This window comes from Suncus etruscus, chromosome 2, assembly GCF_024139225.1.
Source record: "Suncus etruscus isolate mSunEtr1 chromosome 2, mSunEtr1.pri.cur, whole genome shotgun sequence".
In the NCBI taxonomy this organism is placed as follows: domain Eukaryota; kingdom Metazoa; phylum Chordata; class Mammalia; order Eulipotyphla; family Soricidae; genus Suncus; species Suncus etruscus.
The window spans coordinates 103,863,785-103,889,140 of NC_064849.1; the positions used below are offsets into that span (position 1 = coordinate 103,863,785).

A 25,356-nucleotide genomic window follows, 5' to 3' on the forward strand; every position below is an offset into this window, starting at 1 on the left:
TAATTTGTTCTTAAATTCTTCTAATTTTCTCAACCAGACTTGAAGCTGTGCTTAATCACCAAGACTTGAAAATTTCCCAGCCCTTTTATCTATTCCCTTCTGGAGAAAACCTGTTCTCTCCCTTGTTTTACTCTGAAATAACAAGCTCACCCAACTTCACTAGTACTCATATACCTAATAAAGGCAACATCTTTAAATACTGCAAATACAGTAAGTACTTGTTACCTCTGAAGGTATGTGCTGAGTTGCCCCCAGAGAAAAGAGAAAATGTCAGAGTTGCATTTAGAAACGGCCCTTGATTGATGATAGTCGGGCATCTGTGGATCTGTGCTTCAATTTCCTTACCCCTTAGTCAGAATGCCTTTGAGCTGTTTGTTCTCTGCTGAGTTTTCATCATTTTGTGCAGCTGAAATCTAATCACCATAGTCATATCTAGCTCCAAAAAGTACCATTTGCTGACTTTTCTTCTCGCTACTGCTTCTCACCCACCTTTCAGCAGAGGTTTCCATTTATTCTCAGAAATGGAAAATATCCCAATTCCTGACAAATAATGTTTGCAATTTTTTTGGCCACACCCGGTATTGCTCAGGGGTTGGTTACTCCTGGCTATGTGCTCAGAGATCACTCCTGGCTTGGGGGACCATATCAGACGCCGGAGATCCTATGGAGGTCCGTCCTGGATCGGCGGCATGCAAGGCAAACCGCTTTACCACTGCACTATAGTTCCGGCCATGCAATTTTTATTTATTTATTTATTTTTGGTCTCAGAATCTGCTGCTAGGGAAACACATATGAAGATAGCTACTGAATTGGAAATTATACACTGAGTACTTAGGAAGACTTTTAGACATCTGGAATTCATGGATGAATGTATAAATATATATCCCAGGAATCAGGGGTCATGAAAGCTCTTTCACACACATCATTATTGGTTTAATAAAAAGATGTTGAAAGATTTCTTTGTCTTTGGAATATCAGCATTAATTTATAGAGCTCCTTTTGATTTTTATTATTAAAATTCCTAGCTATAAAGTGGAAAAAATCATTAAAATTGAATACTATTTACATATATACTATTTGCATACAGTTATGAAATTACTCACTCAACTCCAATTTCCATTCCCACTTAATACTTAATTGCTCCTATCCTAGTGCCAAGTGTCAAAATATTTGACCAAATCTTGTAAGTAAATATTAGCTCAATTGCAAAAGAAAATATGTAAGTTTACAAAAACAATGTGTTGTTAGTGGAAGCTATGAAAGTGATGTTGGAGACTTTCTAGAAGTTATGCAAAGTTATGGAAAATGAGGATGTGATAATATAAAATAAGGCAACGACTGAAAAAGAAAATAGACATGAAAAATAACCATGATAAATTATTTTCAATGGGCTTATGTGAATCAAAAGTTTAATGAGTGTTCTTAAGAAAATTAATGTTTTCAAAAATTTTTTGCCAAAGTGATTCTTATTTTACTCAATATGTGAAAGCTACACCTGGACGTTGTGTTATCTATATTGATGTAACTATCTAGTTAAATTCTATTCTAGGATATTCCATATAAATTTGGAGTGTCAAAACTGCATTTAGATATTTTTCCTAAGAAGTTTTAAATTCTAAAGTCTGGTGTATATCATTTAATAGAATCATGAAAACATCTTCTTAATTTAGTACACTGAATGGGAAGGCTGCTTATCTCTTGCTTTACACAGAGTCTGCTTTGTTTGAAAATCCTTTAAACAGATTATTGAGAATGTCTGTTGCTTTTCTTGATTTATAGATATCTTTCCTCAGAACAGCACTCCCAAACAGTGTTGACTGGCTGTAGATAAGTCCTGTGTAAATCAATGAGATGCATCTGTTTTAAAATGCAAAGTAAGAGAAGGGGCAGGTCTTTGTGTTCTCAGAGAATCTCTTTGGGGTAGGACTAGTCTCAGAACCTTAGGCTCTATATAAATGAGAGCCAAGACAATCCCCAGCAGGGAGCATCAGAAGGAAGCTGACTGGCTCTTGAGCTCTTTCCTCTGTTGAACGTTCACTGGGTACTCAATGGGAATATAATTTTCTTTTCTTCTACCCTAGCTGCTTTCCAAACCATGAAGGTAAGATCATATAATTCCATTTACTTTTCGTATGAAGTTATCTCAAAAGAGATTAAAGCTCAACTTAAATAAATAAGCAAAAAACATGGGACTAAAGGAAAGAGAATGATCTGAGAGTGACTGAAAAAAAAAATACCCACAACATTTAAAGCTAACAATTCAACCCCTTTCTTTTCTGTAGTAACTTTGTTGATTCTAAGAACTAGAAATTGGGACTTGGAAAGAATGTTAATGAAAGTCATGAAAAAGTTACAAAAAAGTACAATGATATTATTGTTCTTAGGGAAAATTTTCCATCTTTGTATTTTTGTTTGATTTGGAATCGTGCATTAAATTCCAATGTCTTGCAAATAGTTTTATTGGGGTGTGTATGTACAGAGTGATAGTTTAGTGAGTAGGACTTTTGCCTAGCATGCAGCTGTCTCGGTTTCAATTCCTGGCATTCCATATGAATGCAGTATTCAGAATATTCTGAATACTGCCAGGAGAAATTCCTGAGTGTAGAGCTAGGAGTAACCCTTGAACATCACTGGGTATGGCTCCTAAACAAAACAAACAATTGAAAATTTACATGATCAATTTTGGTATTTTCCTGCTGTGATAGCAAATATTATTTTTCTTCAATTGGATTAATAAAGCAATAAAAACTAGTTCACTCAAATTGTACACAGAGTTCTCACCTACATTTTTTAATTTTTTTTGGTTTTTGGGACCACACCCGTTTGATGCTAAGGGGTTACTCCTGGCTATGCACTCAGAAATCGCCCCTGACTTGGGGGAACCATATGGGACGCCAGGGGATCGAACCACAGTTCGTCCTACGCTAACACTTGCAAGGCAGACACCTTACCTCTAGTGCCACCTTCCTGGCCCCCTCACCTACATTTTAAGTTAAAATTTTCATGTTCTAACAGTCTGAGTGGATACTATTTTCTTTAGAAAAAAGTGTGGGGAAACTGAAATAACGTCACAAATGGTTTCCAGGCCAATTCTTTAAGGAAAAAGTGTTCTTTTCTCTTTTCATCCTATACAAGGGAAATAAATTAAGATATGCAGCTCCAAGACCTTTTGGATGCCTCTGGACCTTAGAATAGATTACTAGAACTTTAAATATTTCAGAAGAACTATTTTTCTTTGAAGGGGTGAGAAGTTGGGTCATATCTATATATATACTCACAGTTAACTCCTGGAAGTGCTCAGGGGATTACATGCATTTCTGGGGAACAAAGTGATCTGCATGAGCAAGGCAAAGGTCTAAATCCTTTAAAATAACTCCTGGGGTTGGAAAGATAGCATGGAGGTAGGGCATTTGCCATGCATGCAGTAGAACAGTGGTTCAAATCCCGGCATCCCATATGGTTCCCTGAGCCTGCCAGGGGAGGTTTCTGAGCTTAGAGCCAGGAGAAACCCCTGAGCACTGTTGGGTGTGACCCTAAAACCAAAAATAAATTAAAATAATTCCCGATTTTTGTTTTAGTTCTTGTTTTTGTTTTTTGGGACATACCTAGCAATGCTCAAGGATTACTCCTGGCTCTACTACACTCAGGAATTAATCTTAACATTGCTTGAGAGACCATATAGGTTGCCAGGAATCAAACCTGGGACCTCTGCATGCAAAGCAAATGCCCTACTCTATTTTTGTTGCTCTGGCCCCTCTGAAGAATTTTTTTAGCAAAACAAAACAAAACTTGCTTCTGAGCTGGTTGTAGTCTAGCTTTTTACACTCAGAGCAGAGGTGAAATTTGGGGTGTATGATATTAGGCCATGATTCCTAAGAGGCAAGACTGTTTTCAGAGTGCTGTTTCAGGTTAGGACCTTTGTTTTCTTTCACACCCAGAATTGATCTATTATCCACCATGTTCTATCAATCATTTCGTGTCTGTGTTTTTGTCTTAAAAAGAAAAAAGACCTTTGAGAGAATAAACGTGGTGGACCAAAGCCTTGTAAGACTAATGGAAGAAAATGAAGAGAAATATTTAGTAATAAATAGGATCAGAAATGAAAGTAAAAAAGCTACAAAAAGTATGATAGAAATATAAAGGACTGGGAGTAGGAGGGGTTGGATAACAAGTAGAACATTTGCTATACACATGATTGATCAGGGTTTGAATCTCCCTATTCTAAATGGTCTTTGAGCACCTTCAGGAGTGATCCTTAAATATAGCTGCGAGTAACTCCTGAACATTGCCTATTGTGGGCCCCCACCCAAAGAATTATAAGGGCCTCCACCATACGCAACTATATAAAAAAAACTTTGTATCACTAAATTGAGAGCCCAGAAACAATGCATGAATTTTCAGAATCCTATGACCTTACATGAGGAAATATATAACTGGAACAAGCTAATTATGTGCAAGTAAATTGAAATAGTAATCAAAAGTACTCACTTCTTTTTCCTCATCCCTAATTCAGGTATAGATAGTTTAAAAAATGAATTCTATCAAACCTTCAAAGGTGATTTATCTATTTTCTCAAGCTCTTTAAAAAACTTGAAGAAACAAAAATTCTTTAAGAACTTCCTTCCTTCCTTCCTTCCTTCCTTCCTTCCTTCCTTCCTTCCTTCCTTCCTTCCTTCCTTCCTTCCTTCCTTCCTTCCTTCCTTCTTTCCTTCTTTCTTTCTTTCTTTCTTTCTTTCTTTCTTTCTTTCTTTCTTTCTTTCTTTCTTCTTTCTTTCTTTCTTTCTTTCTTTCTTTCTTTCTTTCTTTCTTTCTTTCTTTCTTTCTTTCTTTTTCTTTCTTTCTTTCTTTCTTTCTTTCTTTCTTTCTCTTCCTTCCTTCCTTCCTTCCTTCCTTCTTTCTTTCTTTCTTTCTTTCTTTCTTCCTTCCTTCCTTCCTTCCTTCCTTCCTTCCTTCCTTCTTTCTTTCTTTCTTTCTTTCTTTCTTTCTTTCTTTCTTTCTTTCTTTCTTTCTTTCTTTCTTTCTTTCTTTCTTTCTTTCTTTCTTTCTTTCTTTCTTTCTTTCCTTTCTTTCTTTCTTCCTTCCTTCCTTCCTTCCTTCCTTCTTCTTCTTCCTTCCTTCCTTCCTTCCTTCCTTCCTTCCTTCCTTCCTTCCTTCCTTCCTTCCTTCCTTCCTTCCTTCTTTCTTTCTTTCTTTCTTTCTTTCTTTCTTTCTTTCTTTCTTTCTTTCTTTCTTTCTTTCTTTCTTTCTTTCTTTCTTTCTTTCTTTCTTCCTTTCTTTCCTTTCTTTCCTTCCTTCCTTCCTTTCTTTCTTCCTTTCTTTCTTTCTTTCTTTCTTTCTTTCTTTCTTTCTTTCTTTCTTTCTTTCTTTCTTTCTTTCTTTCTTTCTTTCTTTTCTTTCTTTCTTTCTTTCTTTCTTTCTTTATTTCTTTCTTTCTTTCTTTCTTTCTTTCTTTCTTTCTTTCTTTCTTTCTTTCTTTCTTTCTTTCTTTCTTTCTTTCTTTCTTTCTTTCTTTCTTTCTTTCTTTCTTTCTTTCTTTCTTCTTTCTTCTTTCTCTTCCTTCCTTCCTTCTCTTCCTTCCTTCCTTCCTTCCTTCCTTCCTTCCTTCCTTCCTTCCTTCCTTCCTTCCTTCCTTCCTTCCTTCCTTCCTTCCTTCCTTCCTTCCTTCCTTCCTTCCTTCTTTCTTTCTTTCTTTCTTTCTTTCTTTCTTTCTTTCTTTCTTTCTTTCTTTCTTTCTTTCTTTCTTTCTTTCTTTCTTTCTTTCTTTCTTTCTCTCTTTCTACCATTAAAAAGATATTTACATTATTCTGGGGCTGGAGCAAAGGAAATTCACTTTCTTCTGCTTCCTTGACTAAAGCACCAATGCTTATCAACTTGCCTTCCTTTTCCACATCCTATACTACACATGCAATGCCATATGGCAACATTCTATCAAATGGGACACAACACTATTTTGAAAGAATTTCTATGAAGACTACTTTACTTAAATACCCAAAGAAAACAGGACATTACACACACAAAAAGAAAACTATAGAATAATATCTCTGTGAACACAGTTACGAAGATCCTCAATAAAATATTGGCATACTATATTCAACGGTACATTAAAAAGGATCATATATCATGCCCTGTAGTTGTGGGGTTACAATGCCCAAATGGAATTTATTTCAGGGATACAATCATGACTTAGCATAGGCAAATCAATCAATGTAATATACCACATCAACAAATGGAAAGATAAGAATCATATGAACTTGGGCCAAGGAGATAGTTCAGGGGTCAAAGGTACATACCTTTTATGCACCATGCTCTGAGTTGCTCCCAGAAATATCATAAGCTCTTTAGTACTTATGTGAGGTTAACAGAAATTTATGAAACTTTTAGCTAAAATGGAAAATTTAAAAAGAGACTCTGAGTCTCTGAGTTGCTCCCAGAAATATCATAAGCTCTTTAGTACTTATGTGAGGTTAACAGAAATTTATGAAACTTTTAGCTAAAATGGAAAATTTAAAAAGAGACTTATCTAGTATTCTCCATGGGGCTCTCAGTCTTCATATTCCTTTGTTTTAATCAACACTCAGAAATTAAACCTTTGCAGTGTTTGGAGAGCTATAAGGAGTCCTGGGGATTGAACCTGGGTTGACCATGTTCAAGGCAAGTACCCTGCCTGCTGTACTATTGCTCCAGCCCCTCAGTCTTAACATACCTAACTCATAAATCTTGCATATATATTACTTACTTGTATAGATACCTTAGTTACTTTCTGCTTGTGAGAGAAATGTAAACTAAAATAATTTGTTATTCTTTTATCTCCCATCTAGCTAATAAGCTTGTTCATCTTGATAGCATTTATAGGAGAATTTCAAGTGTTCTCAAGGTAAGACTTTTTATTATCATTTTAAGGTAAGATATTTTATTATGTATGGAAAGAATTAAAAATAATTTACTTTAAGGAAATCCATATGTATTGTTTGCTTCCTTTACATTGTAACCCAAATATATTTTTAACTCTTTAGCACTCCTCTCCCCAGTTTTAGAAAAGGCAATGATATTAAATATTAAATGTTTCAATCTTATTTTACATAATTTTATTATCTAAAAGGAATAAACTTGAAGACTGAAAAACTGTTCTGTTTTTTTTGTTTGTTTAAGTTAGAAGATTTTTTTTTTTTTTTTGGTTTTTGGGCCACACCCTGTGACGCTCAGGGGTTACTCTTGGCTATGCGCTCAGAAGTTGCTCCTGGCTTCTTGGGGGACCATATGGGACGCCGGGGGATCGAACCGCGGTCCGTCCTAGGCTAGCGCAGGCAAGGCAGGCACCTTACCTCCAGCGCCACCGCCCGGCCCCAAGTTAGAAGATTTTTATCTAAAATTAAAAGAATGGCAAGTAGAACAGAATTTTGTTCTTAAATGCAGTTGTTTTTTTGAATTTCGAAAGTTGAGTTTTTAATTAATTTTTGGGAGCAGGGGTTAGGCACCTGGCATTTTTCAGGAAACTATTCCTGGCTCTGTGCTCAGCAATGACCCCTAGCAGTGTTTAGGGAAACCATACATGGTGCAAGGATTGAACCAGAATCAGTCATATTCAAGAAAAGTGACTTAACCCCTGAACTATCTTTCTAGCCCTAAATAATTCATTCTTAAGAAAATATAATTTATTGGCTCTTGAGACTTGGGAAAAGGCCAGCATCTCTTGTTCTTTTGGGCAGGAGATGCTGTTTGATGGGACACAACTAGATCAATTTTCTTTATGAAGCTATCAGAATATGTGTCAGAAACTTTTAAAAACTGGGGATTCATAAAAGAAGACCAAGATAGCTTTGAGACTTGTGATGATTCTGATGTCAAAACAATTGATTTCCAGACCAATGTGATAAGGACTATAGGGAAGGGGAGGAGAGGAAATGGAGACCAAGCTACTTTCCCTTATGAAAACTGCATTTCTTAAGTCTGTCTGGCCCTGGAACACTGAGGCTATAATTAGCAGTAAATTCAAGTTGCTTCAAGATAAACAACAATTGAGTCATTGGTACCATATAAAGATTATAGGCAAATTGCTTAAAAGCCCCTGAGGCATGCACACTATAGAATCATACCCCAGGAAGGAGTGAAGGAACTAGGCTTCACAATTTCTAGATGGTAAGCTCTTTCCTAGTCTTAGAAATAGTTTATATTTATATGGTGATATTTATGTTTATGTAGCCTATCAGGTGACTCCTAAAGGAAGAAGCTCACTGTCACCTTCTTGATGCACCAAGCAGTTCAATGGTTTGAGTGTCAACTCTCCCTTTTCTAACACAATTTTTTAAGGGTAATTTGTTTAAGCTCAGATTGCTCCTTTTTATGTATGAGCGTAAGAAGGAGCTTCAGAGGACCTGAGCGATAGTACCATGGCTAAGGTGCTTGTCTTGCACACGGCTGACCTGGGCTTGATCCCTGGCATCCCATATGGTTCCCTGAGCACCACCAGAAATGATTTCTGAGTACAGAACCAAAAGTAACCCCTAAGTACCAGGAGGTACCATGATTTAAAACAAATACAAACAAAAAATACTAAGGAAACATAAAGACAAACAAAATAATTGGATATTCAATTTGCCAATTTAGTTTCCTCACTTCATAGGGTTTTTTTTTTGTTTGTTTGTTTGTTTGTTTGTTTTTGGTTTTGGTCCACACCCGGTGACGCTCAGGGGTTACTCCTGGCTAGGCTCTCAGAAATCGCTTCTGGCTTGGGGGACCATATGGGACACTGGGGGATCTAATGGTGGTCCATCCTAGGTTAGCTCATGCAAGGCAAATACCCTACTCTTGTGCCACTGCTCCGGCCCCTCACAGGGTCATTTTTGCAGTTTATTTTCTCTCAGTTAAATTCTATCTCTTCAATTTATTCTTTAAAATCCCCTCATTCTGACAACCCTCACCAACAAGCAATATCCTCTTATCTCTATTTTCATAACACATTCTATTGTCTGCATTCCTGTTATGAAATCGAGCACATGAGCTGTACATTGGACTACTGTGTTTTGATGAATAGTTGTTTATACATCTGTCCTTATCCTCCTGCTGGTAATACAAAATTACCTCATATGTTTATAGCTCTAATGTCTCAAGGGTGTCTTACCTTTTGTATGTGCTTAACAATACTGTTGTCTGAAAATTTTTCTGAAAAAAATTTGTTTTGATATATTTTGGAATTTTTTCAGTGCCTTTTAGGATAAAAGGGCAGCTTTGGATTGACTTTGACTTTGTTTTGTGTTCCTCTTGTCCTTCCACCTGCTCTGTGATGGACATTTTGACAGTGCGCCCTCTCCAGTTAATTGCCAGTGGAACTCCTATGGCCCTTGGTCAGAATGCAATGGTTGTACCAAAATTCAGGTAGGATCATGCAAATATTTCACATTTATTATTATCATTATTATCGAAATTTAATTATTATACTGATTTACTAAGTTGTTCATAATACAGTCCTTACAGGCATTAAATATTCAAAACCAATTCCACCACCAGTGTCCCCAATTTCTACTCATCACCGTAACCTGCCTCCCTGCAAGCACCAACAAATCTACTTCATACATTTAGTTGCAACACAAAGACAATTTAAGTAATCAAAACTTAGACCAACACAGGTTAATTTGAAATGAATGCTATTTCTTCATAGTGTTACTAAAGTCAGTATCTGAAGGTTAACTGGGCTGTGGTTGATGCTATTTGAGCTTCTGTGGTACTGTTTAGGCTACTGAGTTTGGTAAATTTCTATGTAATTTTCCCAGCAGATTTCCTGTCATACTACTGGGCTAACACTACTATAAAATTTTGAGGTGTCACGTGGCTGTTTATGACTCAGGATTTATAGATCTGAAATAAAGTTGGTTTCTTGGCAGTTTGATAAGATTTTGTCACAGAAATGGGTCATTTCTGTCTGAGGGTATAAAGATTGACCTTGGGCTAGTGTGGTTCAAGCACAAGGGGGAATCTGCCTCATTTTGAGAATTCCACAGAGGTACCAGTCAGGGCCAATTGGCCTGGGAAGTATAGATGAACACTGATTGATTATTTTCTTTTAGGCTTGGTAGAGGAGCTGGGCCATTTTTCTGCCTTGTAAGAAGCTGACTTTGGTTAATTTCCAACTCTCCATGGTCCTCCAAGCACTGCCCTGAGTGACCCAATCTAGAGGCTAAGAGGTGAAGATCCATATCACAGAACCTCAGAGTTAATTTACATGGTGGAAGTGGTGAAAGAGCTATTTCTAGTCTCCAGAATTATGGTGATTGTGCTGTTATTATTAAAGTAGACTATAATTAGTAGATGTATTGTAATATAGATCAACCATTAAGGAAGCAACTTGCACGTGGCTGACTAATTTGATCCTCAGCATCCCATATCTTCATATTTATTATTTATACTCAGAAATAGCTTGAACAAACCAGCATTGACTTTTAAAACCTATTTTTATGCTTCTTAAAAGTATAATTAGTAAATTTGAGGGAGAAAGTGTGACACTTTAATAATTAATGTTGGGTAATGTAGTTTCCCAGTGCTGCTTTCTTTTTCTTGAAAGACATTTCCAATCTGACATTTGAGGGTAGTATATATAGGCTAAAATTTTAAAGTAGCTCATTACCTCCTTATTAGAGTAGTAAGAAGAGCATGAAATGAACTCAGTAAATAATATAAACTCTATTTTATGTTTACTAAATTCTTTCTTTTTATTTAAAATGAACACTTACAAATTGCAGAACAGTTGTTTAATTTTACCTAACAAATAGTGAATGACCATCAAAGGGCTAGAACAATAGTACTTAATTCACAATTGTTATGTATTTAATCTCTAAATAATACAAATAAAATACCAGGTTTGATCTGGAGAATATAGGTTATAAGAAAAGTTTGCTTCTTATATATTATTAAATGTTGATTTTAGAAAATGCATTCAAGCATGAAAAAGAAAACACTCAGGGGCCGGAGAGATAGCATGGAGGTAAGGCATTTGCCTTCCATGCAGAAGGTCATTGGTTTAAATCCTGGCATCCCATATGGTCCCCCGAGCCTGCCAGGAGTGATTTCTGAGCATGGAGCCAGGAGTGACCCCTGAGCGCTGCCGGGTGTGACCCCCCCCAAAAAAAAAGACAAAGAAAACACTCCTAAAAACCCTACGTTTTGGAGTCAATATATCATTATTTTATATTCTTCCAATTAATTTTCTCTCTGTAAGTTTGCCAGTTTTGAATGTATGATAATTTATTCATAATTTTATGTTTTATTATTTTAACCTGAAAGTATCAATACTACTATTACACATTTAGTTTTTATCAAAGTAAATTGCATTAAAACATTATATCACTGATGAACATCACCATATTTGTATACTGCATTGTTTACCACTGACAAATATTTGTCCTTTAACCCATTTCCTACTTTTTCCTTCTGGTAACTAATAACTGATCCCATAATTCAAAAGTTTATTTTTGTTTTATTAGTCAAACTGTTTTCTACATATACTATGACTAGTACATTCATGAGGGTTTTAAACATTTTTTTGTATAATAAACATAATATCTTCTAGGACCATCATTGTTATTATAAATGGTAGAATTTCATCTTTTTTGTGGGGGGCTACACTGGATGACACTCAGGGGTTACTCCTAGCTCTGCACTCAGAAATCACTACTGACAGGCTTGGGGGATCATATGGGATGCTATGGGGATCAAACCCAAGTAGGTCCCAGGTCAGCAGTGTGCAAGGCAAATGTCCTACCACTATGTTATTGCTCTACAGCCCCCAAATTTAATCTTTTATTGACTGATTGATTGCTTTTTTGGGGCCACATCCAGTGACGCTCAGGTGTTACTCCTGGCTATGTGCTCAGAAATTGTTTCTGGCTTGGGGAACCATATGGGACGCTGGGGGATTGAACCTAGGTTAGTGTGTGCAAGGCAGATGCCCTACCACTTGCGCCACCGCTCCTGCCCCAGGATTTTATTTTTTTTTTTTAAATTTTTTTTGTGGTTTTTGGGTCACACCCGGCAGTGCTCAGGGGTTATTCCTGGCTCCAGGCTCAGAAATTGCTCCTGGCAGGCACGGGGGACCATATGGGGCACCGGGATTTGAACCGATGACCTCCTGCATGAAAGGCAAATGCCTTACCTCCATGCTATCTCTCCGGCCCCCAGGATTTTATTTTTTTAATTTTTTTTTAGTTTTTGGGTCACACCTGGCAGCACTCAGGTATTACTCCTGGTTCCAGATTCAGGAATCGTTCCTGACAGGCTCGGGGAACCATATGGGATGCTGGGATTCGAACCAATGACCTTGTGCATGAAAGGCAAATGCCTTATCTCCATGCTATCTCTCCTGCCCCAGGATTTCCTTTTTTAAAAGAAAACAGCTATATAATGTTCTATTGTATATATACATTGCATTTCTTTCTTTATTTTTGTTTATGGGCCACAACCACAGTGCTCAAAGGAGTTACAGAGTTACTCCTAGCAGATTTTGGGAACCATATGGGATGCTCAAGATTGAATGTAGGTCTGCCATGTGCAAGGCAAAGCCCTACCTATTGTGCTATCATGCTGGCTCCTACACCACATCTTCTTTATCCACTTGTCAGTCAATGGACACTTAAGTTGTTTCCAATTCTTGGCTATTGTAAATAACTACCAGCATAAATTTTAATAGCCATATTATGGTCTATTATATGAATTTATCTCTTTTATTTATTGACTTTCCAATTGTTTTACATTTGTTATTTACATATTTTATTTCTACAGGGGCCAGAGATATAGCATAGAGGTAAGGCGTTTGCCTTTCATGAAGAAGGTCATCAGTTCGAATCTGGCTTCCCATATGGTCCCCCGTGCCTGCCAGGAGCAATTTCTGAGCACGGAGCCAGGAGTTTCCCCTGAGCACTGCCTGGTGTGACCCAAAAACCACACACACACACACACACACACACACACACACACACACACACACACACACACACAAAAGCAAAACATATTTTATTTCTACAAAAAAGTTAATAAGCATTTTATACATAGAAGCTTATTCTCTTTTTTCATTATTAAAAGACTAATTAATTTTTTGACATCATCCAGAGATGCTCACAGTTCAATCCTGGCTCTATGCTCAGAAATAATGTCTGGTGGACTTGGGGGACCATATAGGGTGCTGGGGATTGAATCCTGGTCAGTCTTGTGCAAGACAAGCACCATATGTACTGTACTATTTATCCAACCTCTCTATTCATTATTTTATCAAGATTGCCCTTCCCCCAGACCATTGGGAGACCATGCTGTGTCAGCATGCATGAAAAACGAGCTGTTGAGCCATCTCCTCAGTCCAATTAAAAATACACACACAGACACAGCCATAAACACACATACATGTTAATTTATTTATTTAGAGAGAGGAGAGAGAGAGAGAAACAGAGAGATAGAAGACACACACACACACACACACACAACAGAATTCTTCAGAACAGAAGAAAAAGACAGCAAATTTTTATTCCCCCCTTATTTAAATTTGATCACTTTGAGGTTCACAATGGAAGATTATATATATTTTCTCCAACTAGCCTTGACCTTTGGTGTTTTCTGCATACATTAAGTTTAACCTGGGTGTTAAAACAAGGAAAGCCTTGAATTCACTATGATTCTTCCCTATTCCTAATTCTTTTTTTTGTTTGTTTTTATTTTTGGGCTAAACCCTGTGACACTCAGGGGTTACTTCTAGCTATGCGCTCAGAAATTGCTCCTGGCTGGGAAGACCATATGGGACTCTGGGGGAATCAAACTGAGGTCCACCCTACCTGCTGTGCCACCGCTCTGGCCCTGCCTATTCCTAATTCTTATCCTGACCTTTAGCTTCTCTTCTCTTTTTGTTTGTTCTGTTTCGTTTAGTTCTGTTTTTCTTTTGGGCCACACTCAGCAGCCCTCAGGGTTACTTCTGGCTCCGAGCTCCGAAATTATTCCTGGTAGGCTAGGGGGACCATATGGGATGTTTGGGATTGAGTCGGTATCACAGGCATGTAAGGCAAATGCCTGACCTGCATTGCTCTCACGCCTGTAGCTTCTTTTTTCTAAGGGAGTCTATGCTTCTTTGGACAATGCTTCAGTTTCTGTATTTTCAGAGTTTAGGATTTGCATCTCAAAAGAGGTTCCTCCTGGTTTTAGACTAAATTGGAGCTAGGCATTTTCTTCTTAAGTTTTATTATTTCCTTAAAACTCATTAACAGGCCCCCCCATCCCATAGTTTCTATGTTTTTTTTTTTGTTTGTTTGTTTTTGCTTTTTTGGTTTTTCGGGCCACACCCATTTGATGCTCAGGAATTACTCCTGACTAAGGGCTCAGAAATTGCCCCTGGCTTGGGGGGACCATATGGGACGCCAGGGAATCGAACCGTGGTCCTTCCTTGGCTAGCGTTTGCAAGGCAGACACCTTACCTCTAGTGCCACCTCGCCGGCCCCTCTATGTTTGTTTGTTTGTTTGTTTGTTTGTTTTTAATTTGCTTTACTTTACTTTACTTTTATTTTATTTATTTATTTATTTATCTATCTATTATTTTGGTTTCTGGGCCACACTCGGTGGTTCCAGGGGTAATTATTACTCCTGGCTCTGCATTCAGAAATCACTCTTGGCAGGCTCAGGAGACCATATAAAATGCCAGGATTGAACCCAGGCAAACACCCTAACCACTATTTGCATGGTAAACACCCTACCTGCTGTGCTTTTGTTCTCATTCCTACCTATATGATCACTTTAGCCTATAATTTCTGTTTTAAGCCTCATTTATGATGGTCATTTTTAATCAAACATTTAATTTGGTAGCTGCGTAAGTGAGATTTATAAAACATGTTGCACAAGTGCAAAATTGGCTTCTGCAAATATAAAAGTTGACATTCTGATATCAGGCAAATAGATTCATGAACAATAAGGCAAAATTAAAAACAACCTCAATATCATCAAACATATAATTTAAAAACAAATTAAGAAAGAATACTAGGTAGAAATATATAAGGGATATTTTTCATGTTAGTAGTTTTTCTTTGCATAAAGGTCATCATGCTATGGATATATCTCCAGATTATACAAATAACATTTTCAGTCACAGACAGGTGAAAATGAAAAAGGGTCATAAGATCAGAATTTGACAGGTGAAAATGAGGATCCTAGAAAGGTGAGCCATCAAGATTGTTCAGGTATATGGAAAGGGAAGCTATTACTTAGACAAACACAATTGTGCTTTGGGGCTTCAAAGGACATCAATCATTTATACATCAGCAATGGCTATCAATTAACAATAGAAAATAATGATACACTTATCATAAAATTCCCAAATGTTTTCCCATTTCTTTTTTTGTTCTCTGGAAAATACTTATATGAAGAAACTCTTCATCCCAAATATCCCCAGGTTTGACCCAGGATAGATGGGTCATTTAACTATTGGTCTTTGCTTCAAGTTTAAATTCTCTGGGATTTCCTACTGTGCTTATTCTTTTTTTTGGGGGGGGGGGGTTTGGGCCACACCCGGTAACGCTCATGGGTTACTCCTGGCTATGTGCTCAGAAGTTGCTCCTGGCTTGGGGGACCATATGGGACACCGGGGGATCGAACCGCGGTCCGTCCAAGGCTAGTGCAGGCAAGGCAGGCACCTTACCTTCAGTGCCACCGCCCGGCCCTGTGCTTATTCTTATTAGGAGGGAAGAAGTAAGGGCTGGAAGAGGCTTAAGGATGCATTTGGGAGGAAAAAAGATTTTGAAAATCTCTCTACACATTAGATGAGGGTCTTTATATTGGTGAAATAAATTTTAGAATAAGTTTACTTTCTCATTTAGCTTGAGGATATTCTCAATTTTCCCTCACCTTTCCTCCAAAACCTATCCCAAAAGGTTAGTTGGTTTCTGCTTACAGAGTTTAATGATTTCCATTGTCTAGCAAATTTTAAATTTAATATCAAGCCATTTTTATTGAGATAGTGAGAATTACAATTCTGTTTTTTATTTCACGTGTTTATCACACTTTTTATTCCATCACCTGATCCATCGCCAGAGAACCTGCTTCCCTCAACCAGAGTCCCAGGGTTTCCTCCCACCCTAACTGCCATGTGAGATCAGTTCCATAGGCAAGATTTTCAATTTTAACAATTCATTTTTCTTATACTATATTTCTTTTCCACTCCTCACTTAAGGAGATTCTCTATCTCTATCTCTGTCTCTGTCTCTCCCTCTCTCTTCCCCCTTTTCACTCTTTATTCTCTCATTTTGGTGGAGATGGTGACACTTGCATATATAGATGTATAGAGGTAATCTGGAATGCTACAAAATTGTAAATAAGCAAAAACATTTTTTTTCCAAAAGTTTTTTGAATTGAATGTTTTTTAGAGTTATATAACTTTAAAGAATATTTGGATGATTTTGTGATTCTACATATTAGAGCTTATCTGAAATAGGTAAATTGATAAAACTTCACCTGTGGAATATATTGTAAAATTTCCACCATATATCCTTGCCTTGTTTTCCTAAAGAAGACTTAAGATGAAACTCAGATCAATAGTCTCTAAGTTTCTAAAGTTTTCTCTAATTCTATTAATCTCAAGCTTTCTTTCTAATACTCCACTTGCCCTCTGGCAACATTTTTATCTCCTTTTCTTTTTTTAACTTTTTTTTTAATATTTGGGTGATATATGTTGACATTAAGGGGTGACTCCTGGCTCTGTGCTCAGAAAGTATGCCTGGCAGGCTATGGGGGACTATATAGGATGCTAGGGATTGAAACTGGGTTGACCATGTGCAAGGCAAACACCCTACCAACTGTGTTATTTTTCACTTCAGCTCCAATATATCTCCTTTTCTAATTAGCTCTTGGTGTGCAGCTTGGGGAAAAACCATAAATCATTCTATATCATAATCTATTTTCTGCCATGTTTGCATAATTATTTCAGATTAATTTTTTTCATTTATCTGTATTTTTATTCAACCTAAATGATCCAAAAACATCGAGATATGAGATAAATCATTATTTATGGATATTTATGAATGTATTTCTAGATGTGAATCCCTATAAGAAAATCTGATCAATGCGAGTGATTATTATTCATTCATGGGGGACTTGCATAAAATGATAAGGTGGAGGGGGACTGGACTGTCTCTCTGTCAGCGCTTGTGAGCTGGGACTCAGGTTACTTTCTTAAAATTTTATTATTAATATTTTTTCAGTAAATAGAGAGTAAATATATTCTAGTGAAACTATATAAGATTTTAATTATAAATAGCTATGTAGTATATGTAAATTATAACTAAAAATTCCAGTGCGACAAGTGGGTTTGTGGCTTCCATATTTCTGTAGGTTTTACTGTGTTTCAGAACACTGCCTGAACATGGTTTTTCCAACTGTTTTAACCTTTCTCAGATTTTATTTCTCAGATACAAGCACTTGGGGATCTGAACAAGCACTATCTCTTTTATGTTTAGACCCGAAGGCGGTTGGTTGGTGTGTATGGGCAGTACGGGGGCCTTCCCTGTGCCGGAAGCACTTTTGAAACTCAATCATGTAAACCTATACGAGGTTGTCCAACAGAAGAAGGATGTGGAGAGCGTTTCAGATGTTTTTCAGGTACTTGTTTTCCATAGGTTTGGTATGCAGAGTTATTTCAAATGTTATTTAAATATTTGCTCAGTTTATACTTGTTGAATTTTATGAATTTATATTTTCTATAAATGAATTCTCCTCATACATCATCAAGGTGGTTTTAATAGGCACATCCATTGTATGCACAGTATTATTCTTTCAAATGCAAGAAAATATTTGGTGATAATATTTGCTTCATTGAAAATAAATCTGGCTGTTGATAGATTCAAACAGCCTTTGATTTTAAATATTTGGTGGAATAAGTAGATTGTAGAGTGAGTTTTATATATACTCTAATATTATAAAAAAATAGTTACCTAAGCAGGAGTGATAGTATAGAGGGAAAGAGTATAGGCATTTTTTTGCACTTAGCTAACCTACTTTGAACTCTGACACCATATATGGTTTCCCAAGTACTGCCAGGAGCAATTCTTGAGCACTGATTCAGTTGTAAGTCTAGAGCACTGCCAGGTGTGGCACAAACTTCCCTGCCCCTTCCCTTGAAAGTAGTTATTGTCCAAATTATTGTTATGCTTGTAAAAAGGATCTCTAGTTAATAAATAAGCAATATTGGTCATCCTTATGAATGTTATGATTAAAATGTAGTTTTTTTGTTTGTTTTTATTTGTGGTCTGTACCTAGTGGTGCTTAGGTCTTAATCCTGGCTCTGTACTCAGGGATTACTCTTTGTGGGGATCAGGGGACCATCTATATTGGTAGGAATTGAATTTAAATTGGTGGTGTATAAGACAACTTTACTACACTATTGTTCTGATGCTGAAATGCAGTTTTTGGAACTGAGTGTTTTTTAAGTGAGGAGTTTGGGTCATACCACATGTGGTGGTGGTGGTAGGGCTACTCTTGGCTTTGTGCTTGAGAGTAACTCCTACAGGTGATCAGGGGACTATGTGGTGCCAGGAATCAAACTGGGGATAGTGCAAAGCAAATGCTATAGCCCCTGTATTATTTCTCTGGCCCATTATTGAGTGTTATTTGAAATACTGTCTATCTTTCATTTGTGTAGTCAGATAAAATGAACATTTAAAAACTTTTTGGTTGTTTTTTGGTCTACACCTGTGGTACTCAGGGGTTACTCCTGGCTCTGCACTCAGAAATCGCTCCTGGCAGGCTCTGGGAACCATATGGGAATCGAACCTAGGTCTGTCCCGGGTCAGCCATGTGCAACACAAACGAATGCCCTATCTCATATTGTTCTGGCCTCATATTTTAATGAATATATATATATATATATATATTTTTTTTTGTTTTTGTTTTTTGGGTCACACTCGGCAGTGCTCAGGGGTTACTCCTGGCTCCACACTCAGAAATCACTCCTGGCAGGCTCAGGGGACCATTTGGGATGCCGGGATTCGAACCAATGACCTTCTGCATAAAAGGCAAATGCCTTACCTCAATGCTATCTCTCTGGCCCCATTAATGAATATCTTTTACCAATTTATTTTTATTATGTTCCATTGATTGATGAAAATTGTGGACAAATAGATGAAACTATTAAAAAACTCTTAAAAACTTTTATAGAAAATAGCATGTAAATAATTGAATTCAAAGTGCTCCTCGTCAATTGCTACTAGATTCCCATTTGACTTTCAAAACTCAAATTTGATGATACCTACTTTGGGAAGCCTTCCCTTCTCCACTACATAATAAAGCAAATTAATAAATCACTAGTCTGTCTTTCCTACATGCCTTTTTCTCTTTGATTTATTTGTTGGCTTGAATGTCCTGCTTAGAAGATTAAATTCCTCAAAAACATGAATTACATTTCTTTTATTTTTGCATATGAAAAGATTTGAAGCATTGAATTGAATGGTGGATGCATGTTAGACTGTCAAGCTAGTAGTGAAAAGCATAGTAAGAACACAGAGGGAGGACATCAGAGCCAGTCATGATTGTTTCTTCGAAATGTAATGTTTAATTTGATTCTTGAAAGATAAGTAGGTGTTAGGTAAATAACATTTTCTAGTCTGAGAGAACTAAGTACAAGGGTCAGTGGAAATGAAATAAAGTCCTCTCTTTTATGTAAGTGATATAGTGTATCTAGATTATTAAAAGCTAGTAAGTAAGGCCAGAGCAATAGCACAGTGGTAGAGCCTTAACTTTGCAAATGGCCGACCTAGGACAGACACAGATTCAACCTCCGGTATCCCATTTGTATCCCATATGGTCTCTTGAGCCTATCAGGAGTGGCTTCTGAGCACAGAGCCAGGAGTGACTCCTAAGCAGTGCCCAAAATCAAAACAAACAAACAAGCTAGTAGGTGAATAGTTGGAGATGATACTGGGAAGAAGAGCAGGGGCTAGATGGTTGGTTAGTTTCCTGTTCTTTCTGGTCTCCTCAGCTATCTATCATGGAAACTATATTTATGAATTACAATAATCTATTTCTTCATATTCTTTTGTATTATTTTATAAAGTATATAAGAAGCATATAATTTTTTGCATTTCTATACAAACAATTTTTATTCCTCTTTGTATCTCAAATCCTGGAAGGTCTTGCATAGAATAAATACTAAAGAAATATAGAGTTTAAAAATGCTTATCTGGTTTCAATACTCATAAAACTTACATATCAGTTTTCACTATATAAATTCATACATCAAATTATCAAGAAAATAGGACTTTGGAATCTTGGTCATAGAAGAAACTGAAAGTAGAAAGACTTGAGGCTCACTCAAACTTCCTAGTTGTTGGTACTGTATGACTTTAGGAGGATTCAGGCAAACTGCTTGATGATTTAGGTGCTAGAACTTGGAATTTGCTTCCAAGTTTCAATTTACTTTTTTTATTTATTTATTTTTTTTTATTATTTTTGGCAGTGCTTAGGGACTTTTGGTGGTACTTAGGAAGCATGTGTTGTCAGATATGGAACTTAGGCCTCCTACATGCAAAGTTTATCCTCCAGTTTGTTGCACTATTTCTCTGACCCTCAGGTTTCATTTTCAATTTTGTGTCCAGCTGAGGTTAGAATAAATTTAATGTGTTTCAGAATGAGGAATGATTATCAGTCTTTTGGATGCTTTGAGATGTATCTCAAATTCATCTAGAATATTAGTGCAGTGTTGGGAATGGGGTGGGAGACAAATATTTTTATTTTTTTATTTTTTTTGAAGACAGATATTTTTAATTTTATCAGATAATCAAAAATGTAATGTTTCCCTTCTGCTCTTTTAATATTTTGTGGGGTGGGTTTTCTTGTGTTTAGGTCAGTGCATTAGCAAATCTCTGGTTTGCAATGGGGATTCTGACTGTGAAGAAGATAGTGCTGATGAAGACAAATGTGATGACGTAGAGAGTAAACCTTCCTGTGATATCGATAAACCTCCTCCTAACATAGAACTTACTGGAAATGGGTAAGATCACTTCCGCTCTATGTTGATAAGTTGCTTTATAAATGGAATTTTCAAAAAATTTTATAGTTTACTAAATTTGATAAATCATCTAATAGTTTAGCTTTTAGCTCGAGAGCATTGCTATACCCATAAATATTATTTTAATTTATATTTATATATATGTTAATACATGTTAAACATAGAGAGATCAATTGTCTTTGGATTGTCTTAACTTTAACATAGACATTCCTGCATCCAGGAAGACCCCTCTGTCCTAGGGACATGAATCATTGTCACTCTATGAGGAGGGCAGGGGGAGGGAGGGATGGAAGATGGGAGGAGGACTAGTTAAGAAAATGATGACAATATATGAAAATAATTGCCTAGACTGTCTGGATACTTTCATTTCCAAGTGAAGTTAAAAATAAGTTAAGGGTTTTCCTTTTGAAAGATTGTTATGAAAATCATCAAATTTTCAAAACTTTAAAAAAATCTATTTTAAAGAGATGCTATTTTTGTTTAACATTTTAAAATTAATTAACAAAGAAAAGGTAGAAAGTGAGAGGAAATTATAAAATCTGTTGTAGTGACCTCTCTTCTTTTTTTTAACTATTTAAAGAAATGATATTTAGCAACTGTGAAATTACAAAGATATTCATGATTGGATTTCAGGAATATATTGTTCCAATGCTGATCCCTTCATCACTGTTCACTGCCCTCCACCAATGTCCTCTCCCCGCCATTTACCTCCCATTTCTACAAGAGGCACTTCAAAATAAGATTCTGCATTGTGTTTTACAGAACTGTTACTCCTATTTCATACATGACACTTTACTACCCTTCACTGTTCTCATCTCCTCCCAGAGACTTCCCTCTACCAGAGATACTGTCCCCTCCCTGGCTTATCCCTTAGCCTCTATAAGTGACATGTTTCCTTCCTACAAAAGACCAGTTCTCAGGTTCCTTGTTTCTATTGTCTCTGGGTATTTGTTTTTCCCCTATTATATTTCTTTACATGTTGAATATGAATGAGATAATTCAGTGTCCATAATTCTTCCTCTGACTAATTACACTTAGCCTGATACTTTCTATATCCATCAGCATAGCAGAAAATTGCTTGAGCTTATCTTTACTTATGGCTGTGTAATATTCCATTGTATGGATGTGCCATAGTTTTTTACCCAGTAGTCTCTTCTTGGACACTTAGACTGTGTCCAGATTTTAGCTTTTGTGGACAGTGCTGCAAGAAACATAGGGATGCAAATCTTTTCTCTATTTTTTGGGGGGGAGCATGGGGTTATATTCTAAGAAGTAAAATTTGTGGAATGGACACTCAATTCCTAGTTGTTGTTTTTTTTTTTACCTGTTTCTCTTTTTAAGAGCAGTCTCAGTTTTATTGCCTTTATCTGTAGATTCAATTTAAAACAAGTTATTTTACATGCAAAAGAACCATGTGTTTCCATATATGTTTTCAGGTTGAAAATATTTTGTTTTTCCCAGTTACTACTTTTTAGCAGTTGTACAAGCAGAGGAAGTTGGAGAACGTATGAGCATGAATTAGAATGCTTTTCTCTTTATCTGAGCTCTCTTCATAAAGAGATGCTTAACCAGAATGTATTTTAAGACTTTCTAGAGTTCTCTAATGATGTTCCTCACAGTAAGTGCTATTTCTGGATTTTAACTCTCTTTTCTTCTTTCATTTCTTAAAAATAGTTACAATGCACTCACTGGCCAGTTTAGGAACCAAGTCATCAACACTAAAAGCTTTGGTGGTCAATGCAGAAAGGTATTTAGTGGAGATGGAAGAGATTTCTACAGGCTGAGTGGAAATATTCTCTCTTATACATTTCAGGTACTTAATTACATTGATTTAACTTATTTCTACTCTATAAATTATATATTTCCAGGGATCATTATTAGGTAGTATTCACTTTTTGATATTGCTGAGAGTTTATTTGTGTTTTAATATGTGGTATGGGCAATTTTTATAAATGTTTTATAAGGATTTAAAAAGAACATACATTTTTAAATTTTGTGGCACAGGGCAATAATATTTAGCACGTACATCATGTAAGCTGACATATTAGTACGTTAGGGTCCATCTCAACTTGAATATCAAACTCAAGTCTGACATGATATGATTATTCTTGCCTTGATCACTGCCTTATCCTTTATATTTTTCTTAATTTTAAAGTAAATGTCTAAGGATTTACTGGGCTATGACTGGTGCTAAATGAGCCTTTTGTGTTATTATCTAGGATCACTGAGGTGGTAAATTTTTATTTAACTTTTCATTCAGATTTTCTATGATGCTACTAGGTTGATATTACTATAAACTATTTTTTTTGGGGGGGGGGAAGTTTTTGGGCCACACCTGGCATTGCTCAGGGGTTATTTCTGGCTCTGCACTCAGAAATCACTTCTGGCAGACTTGGAGGGCCATATGGGATGCCAGGGATTGAACCCAGGTTTGTCCTAGGTTGTCCGCATGCAAAGCAAATACCCTATTACTGTGCTATCACTCTGGTCCATAATATAAACTATTGAGGTGTTGCATGGCTACATGTAGTCCAGGACTTATAGATCTAAAACAGATTTGGTGGCTTGGAAGTTTAAGAAGTTTAAGTTCCTGTAGTGGGCCATTTCTTTTCTTTTCTTTTTTTATTTTTCTTTTTTTATTTTTTTTTGATTTTTTGGTCACACCAGCAGCGCTCAGGGGTTACTCCTGGCTATAAGCTCAGAAATCGCTCCTGGCAGGCTTGGGGGACCATATGGGAAGTTGGGATTTGAACCACCGACCTTCTACATGCAAGGCATATGCCTTACCTCCATGCTATCTCTCCGGCCCCTTCTTTTCTTTTTTAAAGTTCCTTTTTTTTTTTTTAATTGTCATTTAAGGGGGCCGGGCGGTGGCGCTAGAGGTAAGGTGCCTGCCTTACCTGCGCTAGCCTTGGACGGACCACGGTTCGATCCCCGGCATCCCATATGGTCCTCCAAGCCAGGAGCGACTTCTGAGCACATAGCCAGGAGTAATCCCTGAGCGTCACCGGGTGTGGCCCAAAAACCAAAAAAAAAAAAAAAATTGTCATTTAAGCATCATGATTACAAACACGTTTGTAATTGGGTACAACCTTCCCACCACCAATGCCTCCCATCTTTGAGATGGGCCATTTCTGTCTGAGGGTGTAGAGTATGCCGTTGGGTTGTTCTATTTTATGCAGAAAGGGGAATATTATAGAGGTATCAGCCAGTACCAGGCTACTTGGAAAGTATTGGTAGTTATAATTTTCTTATTTCTATACTCTTATATTTTATATGAATTATTGTTTTTTGGTATGTTGAATCAATGTGGGTTGTTTTTTTGTTTTTGGTCCACACCAGGCAGTGTTTAGGGGTTACTTCTGGCTCTGTGCTCAAGAATTACTCTGGGAGGGCTCAAGGGACAATATGGGATGCAGGGAATCAATCCCAGATTGACTGCATACACTGTACTAATCTCTGACTCTGATCCTATGTATTTTTATCCCTAAATAAAAATTTGTGATTTGTTTAGGCCAGCTTTATTTTGCCATTTATATGATAAACCATATTATGAATATTCTCCTTTTATTTAATTTCTACTTAAATTTATGGTGTTGAAATTCATGCTGATGGAGATGACATTTTAATTGCTTCTCCCATTTAGTTTCACATGAAAATGCCTTGAACATTTTTGTGTACTAGTTCCATGAAAATTAGCTAGTGTTCCTTTTTAAGGCATATACTTGGATTCAAATTGTTGCTGTGTAGATAATGTTGATAATGTATATGTTATAACTTATTAGATAGTTTCCAAAAATGGGTATTTTATTTATTTATACCCTTATCAGATGTATGAAAGAGTGAATTTTGTTCCACTCCTTGTTAGTATAGGTATTGCCTCACTTGCACATTTTGATATGGTCTCAGGTCTTCTCATTCTAGGGTTCTACGTCTTGGGCTGGAGTGATAGTACAGTGGGTAGGACAACATTATCTCTCCCCTGATTTTTTTGGGGGGGGCCACACCCGGTGTTGGTCAGGGGTTACTCCTGGCTGTCTGCTCAGAAATAACTCCTGGCAGGCACGGGGGACCATACGGGACACCGGGATTCGAACCAACCACCTTTGGTCTTGGATCGGCTGCTTGCAAGGCAAACGCCGCTGTGCTATCTCTCCGGGCCCTCTCCCCTGATTTTTTAAAATAACTAAGTAGTATTCATTGTGTGTATGTATCCACAATTTATTTACTCATCTGACATTTGGCATTGAATTGTTTAGTTAATTTTTTTTTGTGTGTGAGGTCTTGGGAGACATAGGCAAAACCAGGGATGAAATTTCAGCTGCATGCAAGGCAAGCAAACC

General features: G+C 36.8%; 1 protein-coding gene across 1 annotated transcript in view; it reads left to right on the top strand.

The window, feature by feature from the left end:
* The first annotated feature begins 1,981 nt into the window (after positions 1–1,981).
* The window catches only part of C7 (complement C7), a 74,654-nt gene continuing 51,279 nt past the window's right edge, over positions 1,982–25,356 (top strand). Inside the window, exons 1-6 of the mRNA XM_049767681.1 lie at positions 1,982–2,101; positions 6,819–6,874; positions 9,297–9,372; positions 17,469–17,610; positions 20,848–20,995; positions 22,688–22,826. Of these exons, the coding sequence (XP_049623638.1) occupies positions 2,096–2,101; positions 6,819–6,874; positions 9,297–9,372; positions 17,469–17,610; positions 20,848–20,995; positions 22,688–22,826 (567 nt within the window). The 5' untranslated portion in view covers positions 1,982–2,095. The remainder of the gene's footprint in view (positions 2,102–6,818; positions 6,875–9,296; positions 9,373–17,468; positions 17,611–20,847; positions 20,996–22,687; positions 22,827–25,356) is intronic.